Genomic DNA, 18,517 nt, shown 5'->3' with positions numbered 1-18,517 from the left:
CTTTTTTTTTTATAACTTTCTACACACGTCTTATTTTTGGGTGTCAGACAAATGAATTGAAGATGATCAAATAATATAAATTAACAGCGGGTGTGTGAGAGGTAAAAAGAAATGTGTAAATAGTATCAACCTATTAAATTTGAAATGGAAAGGACTATATTCACCTCACCTGGACATGACATTGCGGTTACTCATATCCATGATGATTTTTTCTATTCCTAGTCCTAAATGAACCACATATTTTCCGAGAATCTTTTGAAATTCTAAAGGCTCGTATCTACACTGAAAACGTTTTGAAGATATGTTTTGAACTACTTTTGGAAGGCTTAACAGGGCTTTCAAACAACCAAAAGCGTTAACAACAACGCTTGACAGAAAAACTTAAAAGTGTGTATGAATCATAAAATCACTTTATGGAGAAGTGTCTCCAAAAGCACTTTCAAGTGCTTATTTTTAAGAAATTTTGATGTGCTTCTAGAAAAATCACTTTTGAGTATAAGCTCTTCCTACATAAGTAGTTTCAAAAGGGTGATCTCACGTCGATTTGATGATAAATAGACCATAAAATAAAAATAAAAAAAAGACATGAATTATATATATCTCTAAAATAAGATGAAAGTATCACAAGTTAAAAGTATGTTTGTTTGGGGTTTCAATTTCAAGAAGCGTAATGCTAAGAAAACTAAATTTAGAGACAAAATTTGCAAACTAAATGATGTGTCACCAATAAGAATGAGCATGTTTATCAACGCTTAAGTAATAAATCAATCATCAACTTTCATGTCCTTAGTTTTCAAATTATTGTTTACAAATTTTCTCCCTGGCATTACCCTTTGAAGAATCCTCTAACTAATTGATGCGAAATATATAAGCACACAAATTAAACCCTCTTTTTGTCAATTGTAGTATAAGTATAAGTAGGGTATCGTTCTAGGCCGGGGATTAGGAGGGCTTGCTAAAACCTCTTAAAAACATAAAAAACAAAGTTAAAAATATTAAACAAGACTCAAGGACACAAAACTAGGCTAAAAACTCTAATAATTCGAAACACACTTAAAATGACTCAAAATAATAAAAACAATCAAAATAGACACTAGGAATTGAAATGGACGGAAATTGAATTAAAAGACTAAAAACAATGAAAACTAACTAAATAATATAATTTAATAATGGGGGGTTTGGTTTTGATGAAAAGTAAATTAAACTTAAATAAATTACAGAATTTACAAAAACATGAAATTAAGGTGAAATGATAGGTGACAGACTAGCTAGAGGGTTCTTCTCCACACATGACACATATGCAACCTAAATTGATTTTCAGTTGTTCTTTCAATAAATTGTAAATCTCAACGCCCCAAATTAACCGTGAATTGCACTAATTAACTCTCAGTTTTTCCACAAGTTATTGGGTTGGATGATTGCATACAACAACCCAAAACATTCCCTACAAGTTCCCTACATGAATTGCATAATAGAGATACAAGCAAGAATCATTAAGTTCTATGAAAAACATAAGCATTGACGAGGCACTTGTTACTATGATTTGCATGAAACTCATGCCAAGAATTTACTTAACGTGATTGTGACTAGCAACCTTTACTACTTGTGAATATAAGTTCATAACGATTAGGTGAAATTCACTTATATTCTAGCATCAAATTCATGCATGTAAATTAAGTATGCATTCTTAATCGACATACAAAAATAAGTTATCAATCAAGCAGTTAAGCAAATTAAATCACAACTCAGAAATCACAACTGAAGGTAATCAATTCATATTACAAATATATTCATGGTTTCGAATTAACCTCTAGCTAAAATAAAATTAGTTACACATTATTAAAACAGAAATAAAATAAAAGTTTAGAGAGAGTAAACCGAAAGAAGGTGATCTGCTGCTTTCGCGCCCGTGTGAACTGCGCCTCGCTGGCCTGCCTTCCTGGTTTTTCACGCTGCCAAGGCAGCGTGCTGACTTTCCTTTCCGCGCGTCAACTGCCAGCTGCCAAAGGCAGCTTGTATTCCCGTACTGCCTTCCTGTTCTCACGGTCCTCACTCTCCCACCAGCTGCCCTCACGTTGCCTTTCCGCCTGTCTGACTTTCCCACGAGCTGATCACCACGAGCTGCCCAATTGGCAGCGCCTGTCTCCGTGTCTCCTTGCGTCAGTCCTGTTTCTCCTCGTGCTCCCTCTATGCTGCCACCTGGCCCCTGCTGACTCCCTCGCCCAATCCCGTGCTCAAGCTGCACCCAAGCAACGTCCTTCGGTACTTGCTCTCTGACCTTGCTGCCAAAGGGCAGCTTATTCCTGCACGTTACTGACTTCATGCTGCCAAGAGGGCAGCTTATTCCTGACTTCTCCCCCCTTCTCCCTGCACGTCTCGTATATATCCTTTTTTTTCTTTCCGCCAGGCCCTCCTGCCTGGCTTTTCCTTTTCTTTATTTCCTCCGCGTGGACTCTGCACCTTTCTTTCTTCTTTTCCGTCGGTGCTCACCAACCCTATTCCATTTCAACAACCCATTATAAATATAAATATATATATATATTATATATATATATATATTTATATATATATATATCTATATATTATATATGTATATATTATATATATATTATACATGTATATATTATATATATATATATATATTTTATGCTCTCCATTATTTTTCTCGTGGTCCACCCGTGTTCCACAATTTTCTGTTTATTATTTAAAACCCATTTGTGCTATTTTTATTTTCTTTGCATAACAAATCCTATAAACACAAAAATAACGTAAATAGCTCAAAAATATGAGGAACTAACTAAGAAAAGACGAGTGAATTTGAAGTAAAAATATATATAAATATGATCCGATCACTAATTAGGTGGAAATCTTCCTTTTTCCCCTAAATATTTCATTGTTTATTGGTATAGTTTTCAATAATGGCTTGCATTAGATAGATAATCCCTAATTGTGAAGAATGATTGAGAATCTGAGATTCAAATCCAACGTTTTGATGAGGAGGCTTTACAAACTAGGTTAACTTGAAAAGAAATTGATTGGATAACTTAAATTGAAGTTACAAAGTTATGAAAGGATTGATGCATACCTCATCTTGTAGGCATGTAGCTATGAATTTCTCCTCATGAATCTCTCTCTTTCTTCCCACCTCAAATTAGGGTTTCTTCCGACTAGCCTTTTTATAGGAGAAAACCCTAGACCAGAAAAGAAATTTGAGAAGTTAATTTTCTTCGTACGTTCCGGGTTTGAAACTCCTCTTTTTTTAAAGAGTTTAAATAGAATCCCCCTTCGCAAAATCCTACTGCACTTGGGTTGGGCATATGAGAATATTTAAGTATTATATTATATGCACCACGATTAATTTATTTTAAAACAATTGAGATAAATTAAAGAGTAAGTTTTCAATGAGAATAATTAGGATAATAATGAATAAATAAACAAGTTATTTCCTTAGTCACATGGCTTAAGACTTAAGGTCCCTTAAACAATTGAAGACTAAATAATTTGGTACTCTCGTATTATCCTTTCTATAGGGACTTTGCCTTTGGTTTTTTTTTTTCTTTTACTAATTTTTTTAATAAGATAATAAAGTTACACTAAAAAGTAGGTAACAAATTGGTAATAAACTTGTTATTTACAAAATTTAAACCTAAATCTCTCACTTACTGTAGTGTTAAGTGACTTCTTTACGCTAATTAGTTCGATTTTTTCGATACCTAATAAATATATAAATAGCTCAAGTAAATTTTTTTCTTGAAAAAATATATTGTATCATTTTTTTTAGCACAACCATATTTTTAGTTTTCCTAAAAAAAATACAACAAAATTGCGGGTTAGAGATTTTGGCTCAGCCATAATTTGGTATTGTTAGATTAGAGTTAATTACTCCGTAATTTTCTTGAGAATGATCGCATCTATTATAAGAATGTAATTTCCAATTAAACTTTAGTGTAGGATTTTTACCTAAACAGGGATTGTTATAACCCTATATATATTGTAACATTTTATAGACATCAATATAAGGAGTCATATTTCTGTATGGTATCATTTATCTAATATTTAATTACTTTGAAACTCATTATCCATACGAGTCAAATTTTTTTTCTACCAAGTTGAAATATGACTCGTGTAAAACATTTCAATATATAGGGTTACATAAATCCCTATTTAGTAGGAATGCTACGCTAATAACCATTGAAAACTACATTTCTATAATACATGTGATATTTACGGATTACTCCGGATATATAATTTAGGGTAAATTACATAGTAGCTCCTTAGGTTTGAGGTCTATTACAACCTCATACAACATCTTTAAAACATTTCACTTTCATACCTCAAGTACTATTTTATTTCAAAATAATACAACCGTTACATTTTCCATCCATTGATCCGTTGAGCGTTAACGTGGCTGCCACATTTGTGCCACGTGACTGCCAAATGTGTATCACGTGGCAAAAAAAAAAAAATCTATTTAAAAAAAAAAACCTAAACCCAGTTCGTCTCCCCCTTCTTCCATCTTCTAAATAAAAAAATTTTTAAAAAAAAAACCTAAACCCAGTTCGTCTCCCCTTCTCTTCCATCTTCTCCTCCTCCCCCATCTTCATCTTCCCCCCATCTTCATCTTCTTCCCCCTGCAACCCAGAAAAAAAAATTAAAAAAAACCCTTCAATTTGTCTTCCCCCCTCCTCCTCCCATCTCTTCTCCCCCATCTTCATCTTCTTCCCCCAACTCCCCTACCTGCAACCCATAAGAAAATAAAAAAACAAACAAACCTAGATCCCGTCTATGCCGCCATCGCTAGGTTCATGAGGTGAAAATGGGAGGAATGGGTGTGGAAATTATGGGACATTCCATAAGCTTAGGGACAACAACCACCATACCTTGAAGCTCTGTGGAAGGCGGCTCTGCATCTATGCGGGAGCTTGTCGGAGGTGGCTCTGCGGGCAGGTCCTGAGGGGAGGGTGTGGGTTTGCCGCGGGAGGGGGGGGGAAAGGTTTCTGGGGGGGGGGGTGCTGGGAAGGGCTCGGGGGGAGGTCTAGGAAGGGTGAGGAAAGGAGGTGCTGGAGTGCGGGTACGGGGGCGTGGGGGGTGGGTAGAGGAAATGGGTTTGCTGGGTTGCGGGTTTCTGCATTTGTTTTAGGTTTTTTTTTTTAATAGAAGATTTAGGTTTAAAAAAAAAAAAAATTTTACCACGTGGCACACATTTGGCAGCCACATCAGCACTTAACGGATCAATGGATGGAAAATGTAATGGTTGTATTATTTTGAAATAAAATAGTACTTAAGGTATGAAAGTGAAATGTTTTAAAGATGTTGTATGGAGTTGTAATAGACCTTAAAACCTTAGGGGCTACTATGTAATTTACCCTATAATTTACTACTTATAATTTACATGGGGAGGGGAGGTTACACGGGATACAATGAGATAAAGAAAAATGTCCCAACCACCAAAGCGTCCACATTAGTTGAACTTAGACTTCTTATTATCCAAATAAAAATGAATACTACTAAATCATAACACTAGTGATGTAAACTTATTTATTTTATAATCAAGAGGCAAGTTTATTCATAACTCGGCCTCAAAGGCAATGCCAAGTGGCTCAGCAATAAGGGTGCAGACTGTGGCTCCCCAATAAACAAAAAAATGCGGGAGGTCACGAGTTCGATGCTCCGATTGACCATGAGCAGAGTGAAATTCCCCATAGCCTCTTCAGGCCCCAAAGAGATGGATAACCATGGCCTCCACTAGTTGTCACCCTTTTGTGATTTAAAAACAAAAAACAAAAAAAACAAACTCGAGGATATATCGACAACATTTTGACAAAAAAGTATTCACACAATAATACTGTGGTATTGGATCTATGTTTTCTTTTCTTTTTTTGAGAATTTTTTTGAAATGTCATATGAATTGAAATTTTAAGCAATTGTCACAATAACTTTTCAAAATTATTAATTTATTATCTCATCCTAACTCCGTTAAGTATTTCATCCACAATAAGTCTTGCACATGACTTTTGTTCAAGGTTATTTTGGACATTTCAAATATATCTCCCCTTCTAATAAGTTGCCTTCCCAAAAAGTAAATCTAGGGTTTCTAAAAAAAATATACAAAAAGGTGTTGATTCGGTATATGAGGATTTGAGGGTTTGCCGTTCGAAAAATGAGAACCACCTGTAGTAACTTCTCTGTGTTTCGATGTTAATTTATTTATTTTTCTTGTTTGGCCTTTCGGCTTTTCTTTTCCCTTCTCATTATCGACAATTTAGAATGCGAACGATTCATTTTGCAGTAATCCCAGTCATCTTTTCTATGGGGATACACAGTCTCATCAGTGATTGGAGGTGCTTTGGTAGACAGATATGGAGGAAAGACAGTGATGGCATGGGGTTTGGCCATATGGTATTTGGCAACTCTCCTCACTCCATGGGCTGCTAACCATTCCACCACCAGCCTCTTGGCCGTTCGTGCCTTCTTTGGACTCACTGAAGGTGTAGCCCTCCCGTCCATAAGCACCCTCTTATCAAGGTAATGTCTCCCTAATCCTTGCTCATAATTATTAATTAGATTCGACCTTTAAGTGTAGTTACAATAATGCTAGGGTCACTTAATTCGTTACCAAACGATGTATCGGTGTACGTGGTTTAGGTAACTTGCGTAAACAAGTTCTGCTCGTGAATTGAAGTACTGAACCATACATGAATTGGAAAAACAAATGAACCAAGTTCACTTGCATATAGCAGAGATGAGGGAATTTTGTAAACAACCTATCAGACGCGTTCAATTTTCAGTACGTAAAAGTTTAGCAGAATTCAATCCTCATGTCGCTTGTAATATGAGCAGGTGGTTTCCGACCCAAGAAAGAGCAAGTGCAATTGGAATCTCTATGGCTGGTTTTCACCTCGGCAATGTCACTGGCTTACTACTAACTCTGGTTATGTTGTCAACGATGGGAATTTCCGGTCCCTTTATTCTCTTATCGTCCATTGGACCGCTCTGGCTGACCGTATGGGCGTACACAGTCACAAATGATCCAAGAGAGAGTCGTTACATCAGCAAATCGGAGGTCCGAGTGATCCAAGCCGGAAAATCTGATTCTCCAAAAAAATGAAAGGAAAGCTTCCATCTATACGGCTCCTGTTTTCAAAATTACCAACACGGGCCATTATTTCTACAAAAGAATGTTTCACACTGAGAATTTAATAAAATATCATACATTAATTTGCTTCTTACAAATGAATTTAAAAATATATAACATAAGAGCAATGAATGAAAATAACAAATGCATTACAAAAGCACTTAACAAACATTTTGCATAAGCAAAAGTTGCTCAAGCCCAAAAATGACTCAAAACTTTGAACTCCCAAGTCAATATTTTATGTTCATCTTTTCCTACCCTAACCTAACATTCGTTTACTTGCGCAAAATTGATGGACATTTCAGTGTAGAAGATGCGCTCTCCGGTAGCAAATAGGTTCCAAAAGAGCGTCGTCACGAAATATAGCCCTGCAGTGACCGTTAGAAATGCTTGAAATGATTCTAATCATTGTACAAAATAACCAGTTCCTATCGTGCTGACTATCGCTGCCACTGTCCTGGCACCGAATGTCATTGAATCGTTGTAGTCAGCTAACCAATTTAAGAGAGAAGACAACATAATATAAACATTCCCCTTCCAGCGGGCTAATGAGAAAGAACGTACCATGGAGAAATCCAGCGGATTGTGGCGCTATATCCTGATCAAATGAAACCACAGGATATAAGATCAGATCGGAAATAAAATGCCGAAGATTTAATGGCTATGATTGGATTATTTTGGTCTGCTGCATTAGTTTAGTTTGAATGTTCTGACATATGCTTAGATGGGTGGAACTTACTTGGGTATTAAGGAGAAAGCGGGCTTGACTGAACGAGCTTAAGCAGAAGGCTGCTGTGAGGAGTACGTACCGCTGCAGCCTCGGGCGTTTTGGCATGGTTTAGGCAGAGCAATGACACTCCAGGCCCGATGAAACCAATAAACTGCTACACGCAAATACTGTCAGTATGGTTCTTTGTTACAAAAATATACAATAATGTTCGGGTAAGTGCAGCTGAATTTTGAACTTGATTTGACTGAATCATATAAGTGCTTCTAATTCAATATGTTCCGGTAAATTCTAGAGCTACCTGTTTGGGTTAAAACTTAAACTTTGGGCTCAAAAGGAGGAGAGAAAGCCGAAGCCCAGCCGGAGCCCAGAAGGCAAAAAAGGCCTTTCCCGACTAGGTGCAAATCATTTGCACCACTTGCTCACCTGCCTAGGGACCAAGTAGTATAGACCAGCTAGCTAATCAGCCCAAAAGTACTTTACAGTGGCAGTACAAGTAAATAGCTGATGAGTCACTATCCTTCAAACTGCATTCGGGCAAGATTATTGTTACAGGAGGCCAAACCGAAGTGTCTATAAAAGACGAAAGAAAAATTAGAGATAAGGACACTCAATCAAACAAACAAATACAAGCACAAACTCTGCTCAAAGCTAGTTTTGCCTTCAAACAAAGCTGTAGTCAGCCCAAGCCTTCATCACTTTCGGGATAAACCATCACCAAAAGCCTTTGTAATAGCTCTGCTACCTTGTCCTAAGCTTGCTGTAGTATCGATTTCTTTCTGTAAACTCATCTCCTTATCCCCCTTTCTAAAAGCTCTCAAACCCCTTGATAAACCACAAAGATAGGAAATTGCAAGACGATCAGCCTTGCCCGACAAGGTTAAACCTTGCCCGACGCTCTTTGTTTTTGTCTTTTCATTAGCCTAGCAATATGTTGTATACTTCAAGTTGTATTCAAGTTATTTCTAGTAAGATGACTATTAAAAGACTCTCTCAGCTCTTGAATCCAATTTGAATATGTCTTCATAGTTCAAACCAGATCTAAGTTCTAAGCTCTCAGGTATGTAAGATTGATCATTTAAAAGTCCTTGGCCTCAAGGCATAAGAAAGAACCTTATGTGGACTTAACCCATCCACGACAAGTTTTGATAACAAGAAGTTTGAAGTTACTTGGGACGCAAGTAATCGATCTATTTCTTAGTTTTATTTCTATTATATTATGATTATAGTAGAACGTTTGAGTATAGAAGGGATTCTGATGAGAAGCCTCAAGGCCTATATCTAAGGTCCTACAAAGGCACCTATTTGGGTTCATTCTGCTCTGCGGGCTCGGATGATCAGAAGTATAATGGTTATAACACTTCTGCAAACAATAAAACAGACATCATATATTCGAGTACTGGGTTAGTTCTTGATCGGAAGCCTCAAGGCCTACACCTAAGGCCCCACAAAGGCACCTGTCATAACTAACATGGTCTCTCGAGTATATGTGCAACTAAACCTCAACATCCATTTTACATCTGCCATGCTAAAGTTGGCAGTGGCACACCTGAGCACTTAAAAGTTAATCTTGATTGTGAACCTCAAGGCCTACACCTAAGGCCCCACAAAGGCACCTTTCAAAGTTAACTATGTCCTTCTCTTTCAGCCTTGCCCGACAAGCCTTGCCCGACAAGCTTTGCCCGACAAACCCGCTAGTGAAGTAGAAGCCCGACAGAAAGCATCAACCAGTGTCAACCTCTCGGGGAGCTGTGTGCTCGTCGGTTAGGAGACATCCCAACGGAAATTCCTGCCACAAACACTATCTGCATGATCTGTCGGACTGCAGTCAAATTTCAAAAGAAAATTTAAATTACGTTATTGCTAACATATTGCGAGACTTAACTTATTTTCTCACTCCGTTAATATAAATAATATCGTTGGTTAAGAAAGAAAAAAAAAGTCTCATGTAAAGTATTTGCTCTCTTTTTTTATTTTTACTAAACGAATGAATATCAACGAACCGTTTGAGTCACCGACAGAAAACCACATTAAACCACTACAAATATATATACCGTCGTCACATGTATGATGGGAGGTGCAGCCGTGCCTGGCCGGTAATTTTGCAAGATTGTCATCCACTCATAAGGTTTATTCTTTTTTTTTTTAATTTCTTTTATCATATTAATTTCCTTCTTGTGTCCTCCAATGAATTCCAAGCATATGTTACCACCAAGCGATCTGAATGGCTATGGGGCCAATAGAACAAGAGCAGCATTTCACAATCGGATGACTGTGACGTTCTGACTGACATGGTGTTCCTCATCATTATTGGATGTTGTATATAACTATTAATACCTTAGACCATAATGGAGGGGTGATGCGTTTAAGATGTAAAAATTACATTTACTTTCTATTGAATTCTCAGTTCTTTTAATTGAGAGATGTAAATTTAAAATTCTAATGATTATTCTTTTTTTGATTGGTATGTTTTACCTTGAAGAGTTAAATTTATATATTTTATCTAAGATGAGTATTTAACATTCTCTTAAAATTGTCAACCCGTATTACAGTCTAGTGATATCCTTGTTTATTTGTAACTAAGAGGTATTATGTTCGATTCTCGTTAAATACGAATTTGAACTACATTACTGCTAGCTTATTGTGAGGTTTATGTCACTCCCACATCCCTTCAGTGTAATAATATTGTTTGTTAAAAAAAAAAAAAAAAACCATGTTCTTAAATTTTGTCTGTTGGAGACCTTTTGACTAACAATAATTATGACATGCTTATTCCAAAACATTCCACTTGATGACTAAGGATAATTATGACATGCTTATTCCAAAGCATTCCACTTGATGACTAAGGATTGGTGATCACGAAACATCATTATTCTCTACATTTCATATCAAATAGAATGTTGAGCGACCATGCAACTCTTGATAGGGAACATACCTGTTGAAGATGCTCTTAAAAATCAGCATCTATGAAATGAAGACTATTTACATAAAATGGCCTTATAAACACTAATGGGTTCTGATTTATTAATGTATTATCATGCAGATTAATGTTATTTTTGATGATCGCGTCCCATGCAAGTTCTTCAAATGAAATATCAAACTCTATTATCCATAATTAGAATTAAAAAAACTCTTCAACCCCCCTTGTTCTCTTCAATTAATCAACATGTCAAAACCAAGAAAAAATAACAAAAATCCAATGATAGGTATAAAGTCAATGCCGTGGACGACTCTAGTCTCTAATAAATATTGCGTTATTCAATCCACGCACACACAGAAACTGTTCACCCTCTCAGACTTTTTTCACCCTGCTGTGTTTCATCCTTCCACAAACAACAACCACACAGCGGGTAAAACCATAATCCATCACCAAAACTCCAAATTTATTCTTTCGTCCCATCCTCAAGATCTCTCTGCTCAACATTTCAGGGAACCCCCAAAAGATTATCCACCAGCTTCTTTTTCTTCTTTTATTTTTCTGGGTTTATTCTCAAAGCTTCCAAAATCTTTCCCAAATCCAAATTCTGATCATTTTTTTCCCTTGGGTCTCTTCACAAAAATCTGAATCCTGAACTGGGTTGCTCTTACTTTCACAAAAGATTATGAATTTCAGGAGCTTGGAGGAGTTCTGGGCCTTCTACATGAACCAGCACTCGAAACCATCGACGCGGCGGTGGCATTTTGCAGGAACCCTAGCTTCTATCTTCTTCCTCCTCTGCTCGCTGCTGTTCGATTGGCGGTTTCTGCTTTGTGTGCCTCTCTCTGGGTACGGATTGGCGTGGTACAGCCATTTTTTCGTGGAGGGGAATATTCCGGCGACGTTCGGGCATCCGTTTTGGTCCCTTTTCTGCGATTTCAAGATGTTTGCTTTGATGCTTTCTGGTAATATGGACAGAGAGATTAAGAGGCTCGGGAAGAGGCCTGTCTTGCATGTCTTTTAGCGCTCTCGTTTTTCGAGAACTCTGAAGTGATTTTCGCGCTCACGTTTTCGACTCTTGTCTTCCAGCCTTTGCACAGAAATAAAAGGCAAGTGCAAAAGAAGAAAACGGGAGCGTGACAATCACTACTTTATCGTGTGATCAAGTTCAATTCTGCATATTGGACCTCTATTTCTACTTTCGGTCTGTATTTTTGAACATGATTGTATTCACTTGTCGAGAGATAAATAGAACAAGGGTTTCCTGGAATTAGATTTCTGGGTCTCTATAGTTTTGGCTATAATATTACTATATGATAAACTTTTTGCATCAAATTATGAACCTGCTCATATTTGGCCTGTAGCAATTCATTTACGGTGCATTGGACCGTGCCAGATGACTTTTTTAGGATGTCAATAACAACGGTCTTTAAAGTCGGTAGCACAAGTTCAATAGGAGCATGTAGTTGGGACTTCGGTTTTGAGAGCAAACCTATTGATGGCATGTTTACTTGGAATAGCGAGAGTTTTGAATTGGTGTGGCTAGGAAGAGTAGAGACAGTAATGAATTTGGTTTTATCGGTACTGAATTACGAATTGTAATGTCAATTCACGTACTTATTGATGTCATATGTGTTGGTAAACGTATGAGAAGAACTCGAAGAATAATTTCAGTACTCGTGCACTAGTATAGAAAGTCGAAGAGTCGAAATAATTTCAATACCAATTGTTTCCAAGTAAACTTGTAAGTTTGAATGAAATTGAAATTGCCAATTTATAGATAATCATCCACTATAAAATCAAGAGAGAATTTCGTGTAAATGAATATCCGTTAGTTTGCCTTACATCTCTTCTAAAACAATAATCAACAAAAAACTCGGATTTGGAACTCATTCCTTGAATTCATATCCAACCATGTTACCAGTTCCGATATCTATTTGTTCAAAACTCGGTTTCTTTGGGGCCAAACCAAGATCAATCTGAGCGTGGACATAAAAAATATTCACCGGAGTGCGCAGTGATGTCATATTCGCCATGGTTTCTGCACTTGTTCGGGTGAGAATGTCCGTCATCTGTCTTTGCATTGATAAAGGTTGAACATTTAGTCAGCGTTTCGCGAAAATGATGGCAAAGGCACAGCTTCTTGAGGACGTAGGATTACAAGTATGCCAAACATTCCAAGCATCGGTAGGACGAGCAGCCATTTCAACAGTCTATAGTAATACATGTGGAATGTGAGGGAGAAATCATCTGAAAAATAGAGTCCGTTCTTGTCAACCATCTCCACCAAAACAGTACCCATAGTCCTTACACCAACTGTCGGAAGCTTCATACGATACTTTCCAGGACGATTGTAGGTCTCGTTTATTCTTATCCTTCTCTCTCCTTGGTAATTACCTGGCACTAACAGCGTTACCTACATAGTTTGAAAGAAAACAAATGTTGGATTGAGTTTTTTATATTATACATACAAGCTACCTGCGTGTGTATACAAGAGACAGAGGGAGGGAGGACTGTGTAGTCGACTTTGGCCAAAATAATTGGTGGGAATGAGCAACTTACTGTGACATTATAGGGTGCTTGCAACCCAGATGGGTATCTATAGCTATCTATGATCTCAAACTCCACCCAAAAGTTCTTGCCTTCTTCATCACGGAAAGCTCTTGATGAATGTGAAACAAAGATACCTTCACGGTTATGCCTATTTGCAACATGATTTCTTCCTTGATTAGGTGATCTCCATGCCTGAGAAAGGAAACACACTAAAGACGATTAAAAACAAAACATTATCACCCAACAAAAAGCAAAAAAGAAAAACTGAAGACAACAGAAGAAACTATTGACAGATCAAGCTTGTGATCTATCATGCCTTGAGGGGATGATGCGAAGCAGGAGTCGAGAAGCAAAAAACATTGCCATTCATGGTTGAAACAATAAGATCAAGATCATCTCCACCATCAACATTGTCTGCTAAGACCATGCTATATCTGTCATGCAGAGATCAATGTTTCAGGTAAATCATGGAAAGGAGGAGAAATAAGTAAAGATGTAGGAAAAAATAACTTACGAAGTTTCACCAATGTCGACCACATCGGCGCATGATGTAGGTCCATCAATTAGGTACAAGTAACCATCAAACGAAGTTGTAACAAGGGTGAGTCCCTTCTTTTTCTCTCCCTTTTTACTTAAATCAACTAGAAGAACTTGATTCATAACTCTCCCATGAGTTCTATATGGATAAGGACGAACAATTGACCCATCTTTGCCACTAAGAACATATATGTTGCCGGATAAAGTTGGAACCACAACATCAGTATGGCCATCCCCATCAACATCACCAATAGTGGGACCCTGAGGAACAAAAATGTGCATTAGATTCAGGGGTGGTTTGGGAGTGAGGTGCTTAAAAAAAAGCACCCATGAAAAAAAGCTGTGAGGGTTTTAGGTGTTTGGTAAACTGAAAAAAAAAAAGCTTATTTTGGAAGCTGATGTGAGAATAAGCTGAAATCAAAGGAAAATGCTGAAGCTGCTATTTGCAGCTTTGGAAAATTGGCTTTTTTTTCAAAGCACACGGAGCTACAGTGCTCCTTTAATGAAAAGACCCATTATCAGACTGCTTTTTTTTTCCAAAAGCACTTTTACAAAAAAGTTTACCAAACACTCTGCTAATTTATTTCACAGCCACTTATTCTCACAGCACAGCCGCTTATTCTCACAACAGCTTTTTTTCAAAGCACATCAATACCAAACCAGCCCACTGTGACGTAAATAAGCTGAGTTGTAATGTCTATTAAATCACATATATGTAGAAACCTTGACAGTGCTAATACATAGAAAAAAATATGTAGTGTTCTTGAGAAAATGACTCATAAATTTGAGCATAGTGCATGCAAGTTGAAAACCGATAATCTCTCCAGGAAAATGGTAAATTAAACTCATAAGGTCCAGAGCAGAAAAGAAATTTCCAAAAAACAACTGACCTAAAAATGTGGTCCACCAAATAATGTACTAGCACTCTACTTAATATCCAATCAAACCCTCAACGTACCTGGGGAACTAGACTCTTAAGATGATTTTCCCAAATTTCTACTCCTTTTGTAGTCCATGCAGCAACATTTCCATGAGCATCAGTAGTCACTAGTTCAATTTTTCCATCATCATTGATATCAGCAGCAACAACAGCTCCTTGAATTTCAGCCATTTCAAGAGGAAATTTTTCTCTGACCTTGCCTGAACAAAAGAAACAGTTTAGTTTCGATATCACTAACAAAAAGAGTTGTATGTAACATCAAAGATGATCCAGCGTCTTGTATGCCAGGGAACTTGAAGCAACTCATGCTCTCTGAGGGGAAAATGCCAGCAACCGCAGCAATGAGAGTAAGAAAAGCTAACTCACCATGATGATCCAAGAAATAGAACAAGCCAAAGGAAGTTCCGACAAGAATGTCCAGATTCCCGTCACCATCCAAATCCACTACAGTTGGAGAAGAATATATATGAGCACGGAACGTCGCAGTCTCTGTACTCAGATCTAGTTCCGCAGTCCACTTAACTTGCTTTGTGTCGAGATTAAACACAACTATTGAGCCAGCAACATATTTTGTAATATCAATGTCACCCAATTCCTTTCGATGACCTTCGTTGGACTCATAATACCTGCAAATGTACAAGGTGGGAGATTACTTTCAAACCATTAATTACTAAGCAAACTCCAATATATGGTTCACATTTCAATCTTGGATGATGCCGCATAACAAATGATAAAGAAAACGCACTAAATTGATTTTGCAGGAAATAAAACTTAACAGGATTATTACAATTTATTGTATAGATCTGAAGAAAGCATGGTAAATTACTTGATCATACACAATCTACCTACAAATTTAAATTATTCTTCTATTTCATTTACAACATATCTACTGATCTCATGAGTGTCTCCTGGTCAATACAAATAGTGCTATAGTTTTGAACTCATTGGCTGCCATACCAGGTCATCACAACAACTCAAAATGCAGATTTAACTCCAACAGTGCAAATTGTATACTGCTTGCAGTATTTACATCAAATATATACATACGGTACTTATTTGTCAAACTTTTAAAAGACATGCTTGCTTTCATAAATCCTATAATGTACACCATACCTAGAAAATACTTACTTTATCAGAGTCTAAACTGCACAAATCCTTTAAAGTAAGGAGGTAGACACCTTTAATGGGAATTTAAAGTGCTAAATGTGATGTGATTGCATTCCACTCCAAAAATATTAATAAATAAGTGAATTTTGAGAACTCACTCGCTATCAAAGAAGTAAGATACAGCAACAACCATTTCTGATACTCCATCATTGTCTATGTCCGCTATGACCTGAAGGAAAAAAGAAACCATCAACCAAATTCAACTTGCATATGGCAAATAGTGAATAAATATCATGCCTATATAAATAAATCCATGTGCAGGGTGCCTATATATGTGTATAGAGGAATCATTAAAGTTAGAACTCACAGGAGTGCAGAGGATGTGTGCATCAACATCGACATAATCCTCCATTTTCTCGTGCTGCTCTTCAGCCCATTCCTCATCTCCCCACATTGATTCATCAGCATAGTCATCATAGTCATAACTATATTCATCAGCCAGTTCCTCACTGCTACGGAACAACTCAAAAGATGAATCAGCATCTGCTTCCAAGCTTCCCTCATTTTGTACAGTTGCAACAGGAACATCCTCCTTATTATTATCTCTGGGTTCAGAACTACCCTCCTGCGATTCACTTGACTTTTTATCTTCTAAAAGCCGTCTCCCAGAACTAGTTCCATTCACTACATTAACAGTTTCCTCTGACACATTTTTCACAGAAGAATTGTCCGTGCCTGTAGGCAGCTTGATGACTGTTTCCACCTGAGTTGAATTTGTTTCCCCTTTATTCTCTGGATTTGATGCATTTACCATGCCAAGGTTGCTCGCTTTTGAAATAGTAGCTGAATTGTTTGTATCAGGAGTTGAAATAATAGTTGAAGTGTTTGAATCAGAAGTTGAAATAGAAGCAGAATTGTTTAATTTAGCTGTATTTCCATTTGTTTCTACAAAAATAACCAACAGTTGTAAACATGATTTATGATTAGTTCCCGTTAAAAAGTAGCATTTTCACAATCATATGAAGTCAGAACTGTTTCAGGTGGCTCGGCATGCTCTTCCTAAATGTCTACTAAAGCAGATGATATGAATAAGGATAACCTCGAAAAAACAACAGCTGTTGTGAGAAAAAACTACTTTAACATGTAAATAGCTTACGATGAATTGATTCCAAAGCCTCCATGACAAGAGAATCATCATGGACATCTGGATGAGTGCGATCCACGGGATCCGGATGCAGACCCCCATACCAGTTCTTTTTAACTTTCCTACGAGGTACTACAAGTTTATCTACCATCATGTAACCTGAAACCCTAAAAGAAAATATACACAAAAACTTTTATGAGCTTGTGTAGGCTGTTATATAATTGCATAGTTGAGAGAAAACATTGTAATATATTTAGTAACATTACTCGGGCAATGTAACTGAATTACCTGAAAAATAAAACTTCACCATTGTAGGTTGCCAAAGTTATTTCTCTCACACCGTCCTTGTCGATATCATGCAGGAGAGGACTCGCATGTACGGTTGACTGATGGAAAGCAGGCCAACCTGATAAATCATCAAGCAGATAGTTGGAAAATCACTTCACCAAACTTCAAGCCAACCTAACGTAAAACAAAGAAAGGAATTTTCGTACCGGGATGTTTGTCTCCATCAGCACCTTCAAGAACTTCAAGATAGTGAACGAAAGAAGAAACCACAATCTCAAGCTTTCCATCACTGCAATAAGCAAAAACGAATAAAAAAAGTTCGTACCCAGTGCACAAGGCTCCCGCTTTAAGCGAAAACGAATACCCGAAAAAAAAGACCACACAAATCAATGCTGGACACAGAACTGATCCCCATGGTAATCACAAAATGCACAGGTAAATATACAGAATTTCCAACCAAAACACAAATCTTTTTTGTACCTATTGATATCGGCGATCAAGGGCGTAGCATATATACTAGAACTAACTTCCGTTTGCCATCTGAGCTCCAATTTCGCAGGGCACTGCGTATTCAACAATGCATCCTCATCTCTAACCACACACACAAATCCAATGCATTAATCAAATGCAAGAATTCCAAACACAATTAACCCAACATCAACAAAATCTCTGTGAGTCTACACTAATCACGGGAAATTAAGACGAAATGAATATGCATACATGTTCGGATATCCAAGGGAGTCGTCGCTGGCTTCTCGTTCCCGGAACTTATTCTTCGCCGGCTCCTCGCCGTGAACGAAGCTCGAACCGGCGCAGAGAATTAGACAGATCAGAAAAGCCCTAATCGCCGGGAATTTCATATGATCCGGTTCGTTTCAATCGGAATGGGGATGATACTGCGGAGGAGAAGATAAACCCCAGCTACTAACAAGGGTCTAAGAAATGTCTCGACGGTTTGTGTTAGCGTGTCGGAGAGGATTTAGGACATGGTTGGGTGCGCAGAGTCGACAGTCGAGGACTGTGATTGGAAAAGAAAAGGCATAAAAATAACAGATTTCAGTTAATCCATTAACAAGTTAAGTTGTTATTGTGTTACCATTAAGAGTTTGTTAATGAATCAAGTTGTTTTCTGATCATCCGTTAAAAATTCATTAAGATAATAGGTACGA

General features: G+C 37.3%; 2 protein-coding genes and 3 long non-coding RNA genes across 6 annotated transcripts; 2 read left to right on the top strand and 3 right to left on the bottom strand.

Annotated features, from left to right (window-relative positions):
* Positions 1-1,659: 1,659 nt before the first annotated feature.
* On the bottom strand, positions 1,660-3,303 carry LOC139190129 (uncharacterized). The gene is made up of 2 exons (XR_011574121.1): positions 3,086-3,303; positions 1,660-2,495 (listed from the first exon to the last, which is right to left on the bottom strand). It is a non-coding gene; the product is annotated as an uncharacterized lncRNA (long non-coding RNA).
* Positions 3,304-6,295: 2,992 nt separating this feature from the next.
* On the top strand, positions 6,296-7,233 carry LOC108174868 (uncharacterized). The gene is made up of 2 exons (XR_011574347.1): positions 6,296-6,525; positions 6,841-7,233. It is a non-coding gene; the product is annotated as an uncharacterized lncRNA (long non-coding RNA).
* On the bottom strand, positions 7,182-8,131 carry LOC103450539 (uncharacterized). The gene is made up of 3 exons (XR_011574346.1): positions 7,875-8,131; positions 7,700-7,733; positions 7,182-7,503 (listed from the first exon to the last, which is right to left on the bottom strand). It is a non-coding gene; the product is annotated as an uncharacterized lncRNA (long non-coding RNA).
* Positions 8,132-11,324: 3,193 nt separating this feature from the next.
* Positions 11,325-12,049, top strand: LOC103450538 (uncharacterized). The gene has a single exon (XM_008389907.4). It carries the CDS (start codon positions 11,465-11,467, stop codon positions 11,801-11,803), a length of 339 nt encoding a protein of 112 aa, XP_008388129.2. The 5' UTR covers positions 11,325-11,464; the 3' UTR covers positions 11,804-12,049.
* Positions 12,050-12,528: 479 nt separating this feature from the next.
* LOC103450537 (protein DEFECTIVE IN EXINE FORMATION 1) lies at positions 12,529-18,415 on the bottom strand. 2 transcript variants are annotated; one of them, XM_008389904.4, is made up of 13 exons: positions 18,069-18,415; positions 17,829-17,939; positions 17,555-17,637; positions 17,349-17,466; positions 17,073-17,227; positions 16,284-16,861; positions 16,075-16,145; positions 15,176-15,435; positions 14,828-15,009; positions 13,847-14,130; positions 13,649-13,766; positions 13,342-13,524; positions 12,529-13,195 (listed from the first exon to the last, which is right to left on the bottom strand). In XM_008389904.4, the coding sequence occupies exons 1-13, from the start codon at positions 18,206-18,208 to the stop codon at positions 12,881-12,883; spliced, it is 2,598 nt and encodes an 865-aa protein (XP_008388126.3). In that variant the 5' UTR covers positions 18,209-18,415; the 3' UTR covers positions 12,529-12,880. The 2 variants fall into 2 exon arrangements, with proteins under 2 accessions (XP_008388126.3, XP_070665985.1); XM_070809884.1 differs by having other exon boundaries at positions 16,284-16,759; positions 18,069-18,406.
* Between the last annotated feature and the right edge of the window lie 102 nt (positions 18,416-18,517).

This window comes from Malus domestica, chromosome 12 (genome assembly GCF_042453785.1).
Source record: "Malus domestica chromosome 12, GDT2T_hap1".
Classification (NCBI taxonomy): Eukaryota; Viridiplantae; Streptophyta; class Magnoliopsida; order Rosales; family Rosaceae; genus Malus; species Malus domestica.
Note: the sequence above shows the minus strand (reverse complement) of the source record. Positions and strands in the feature narration are given on the sequence as shown.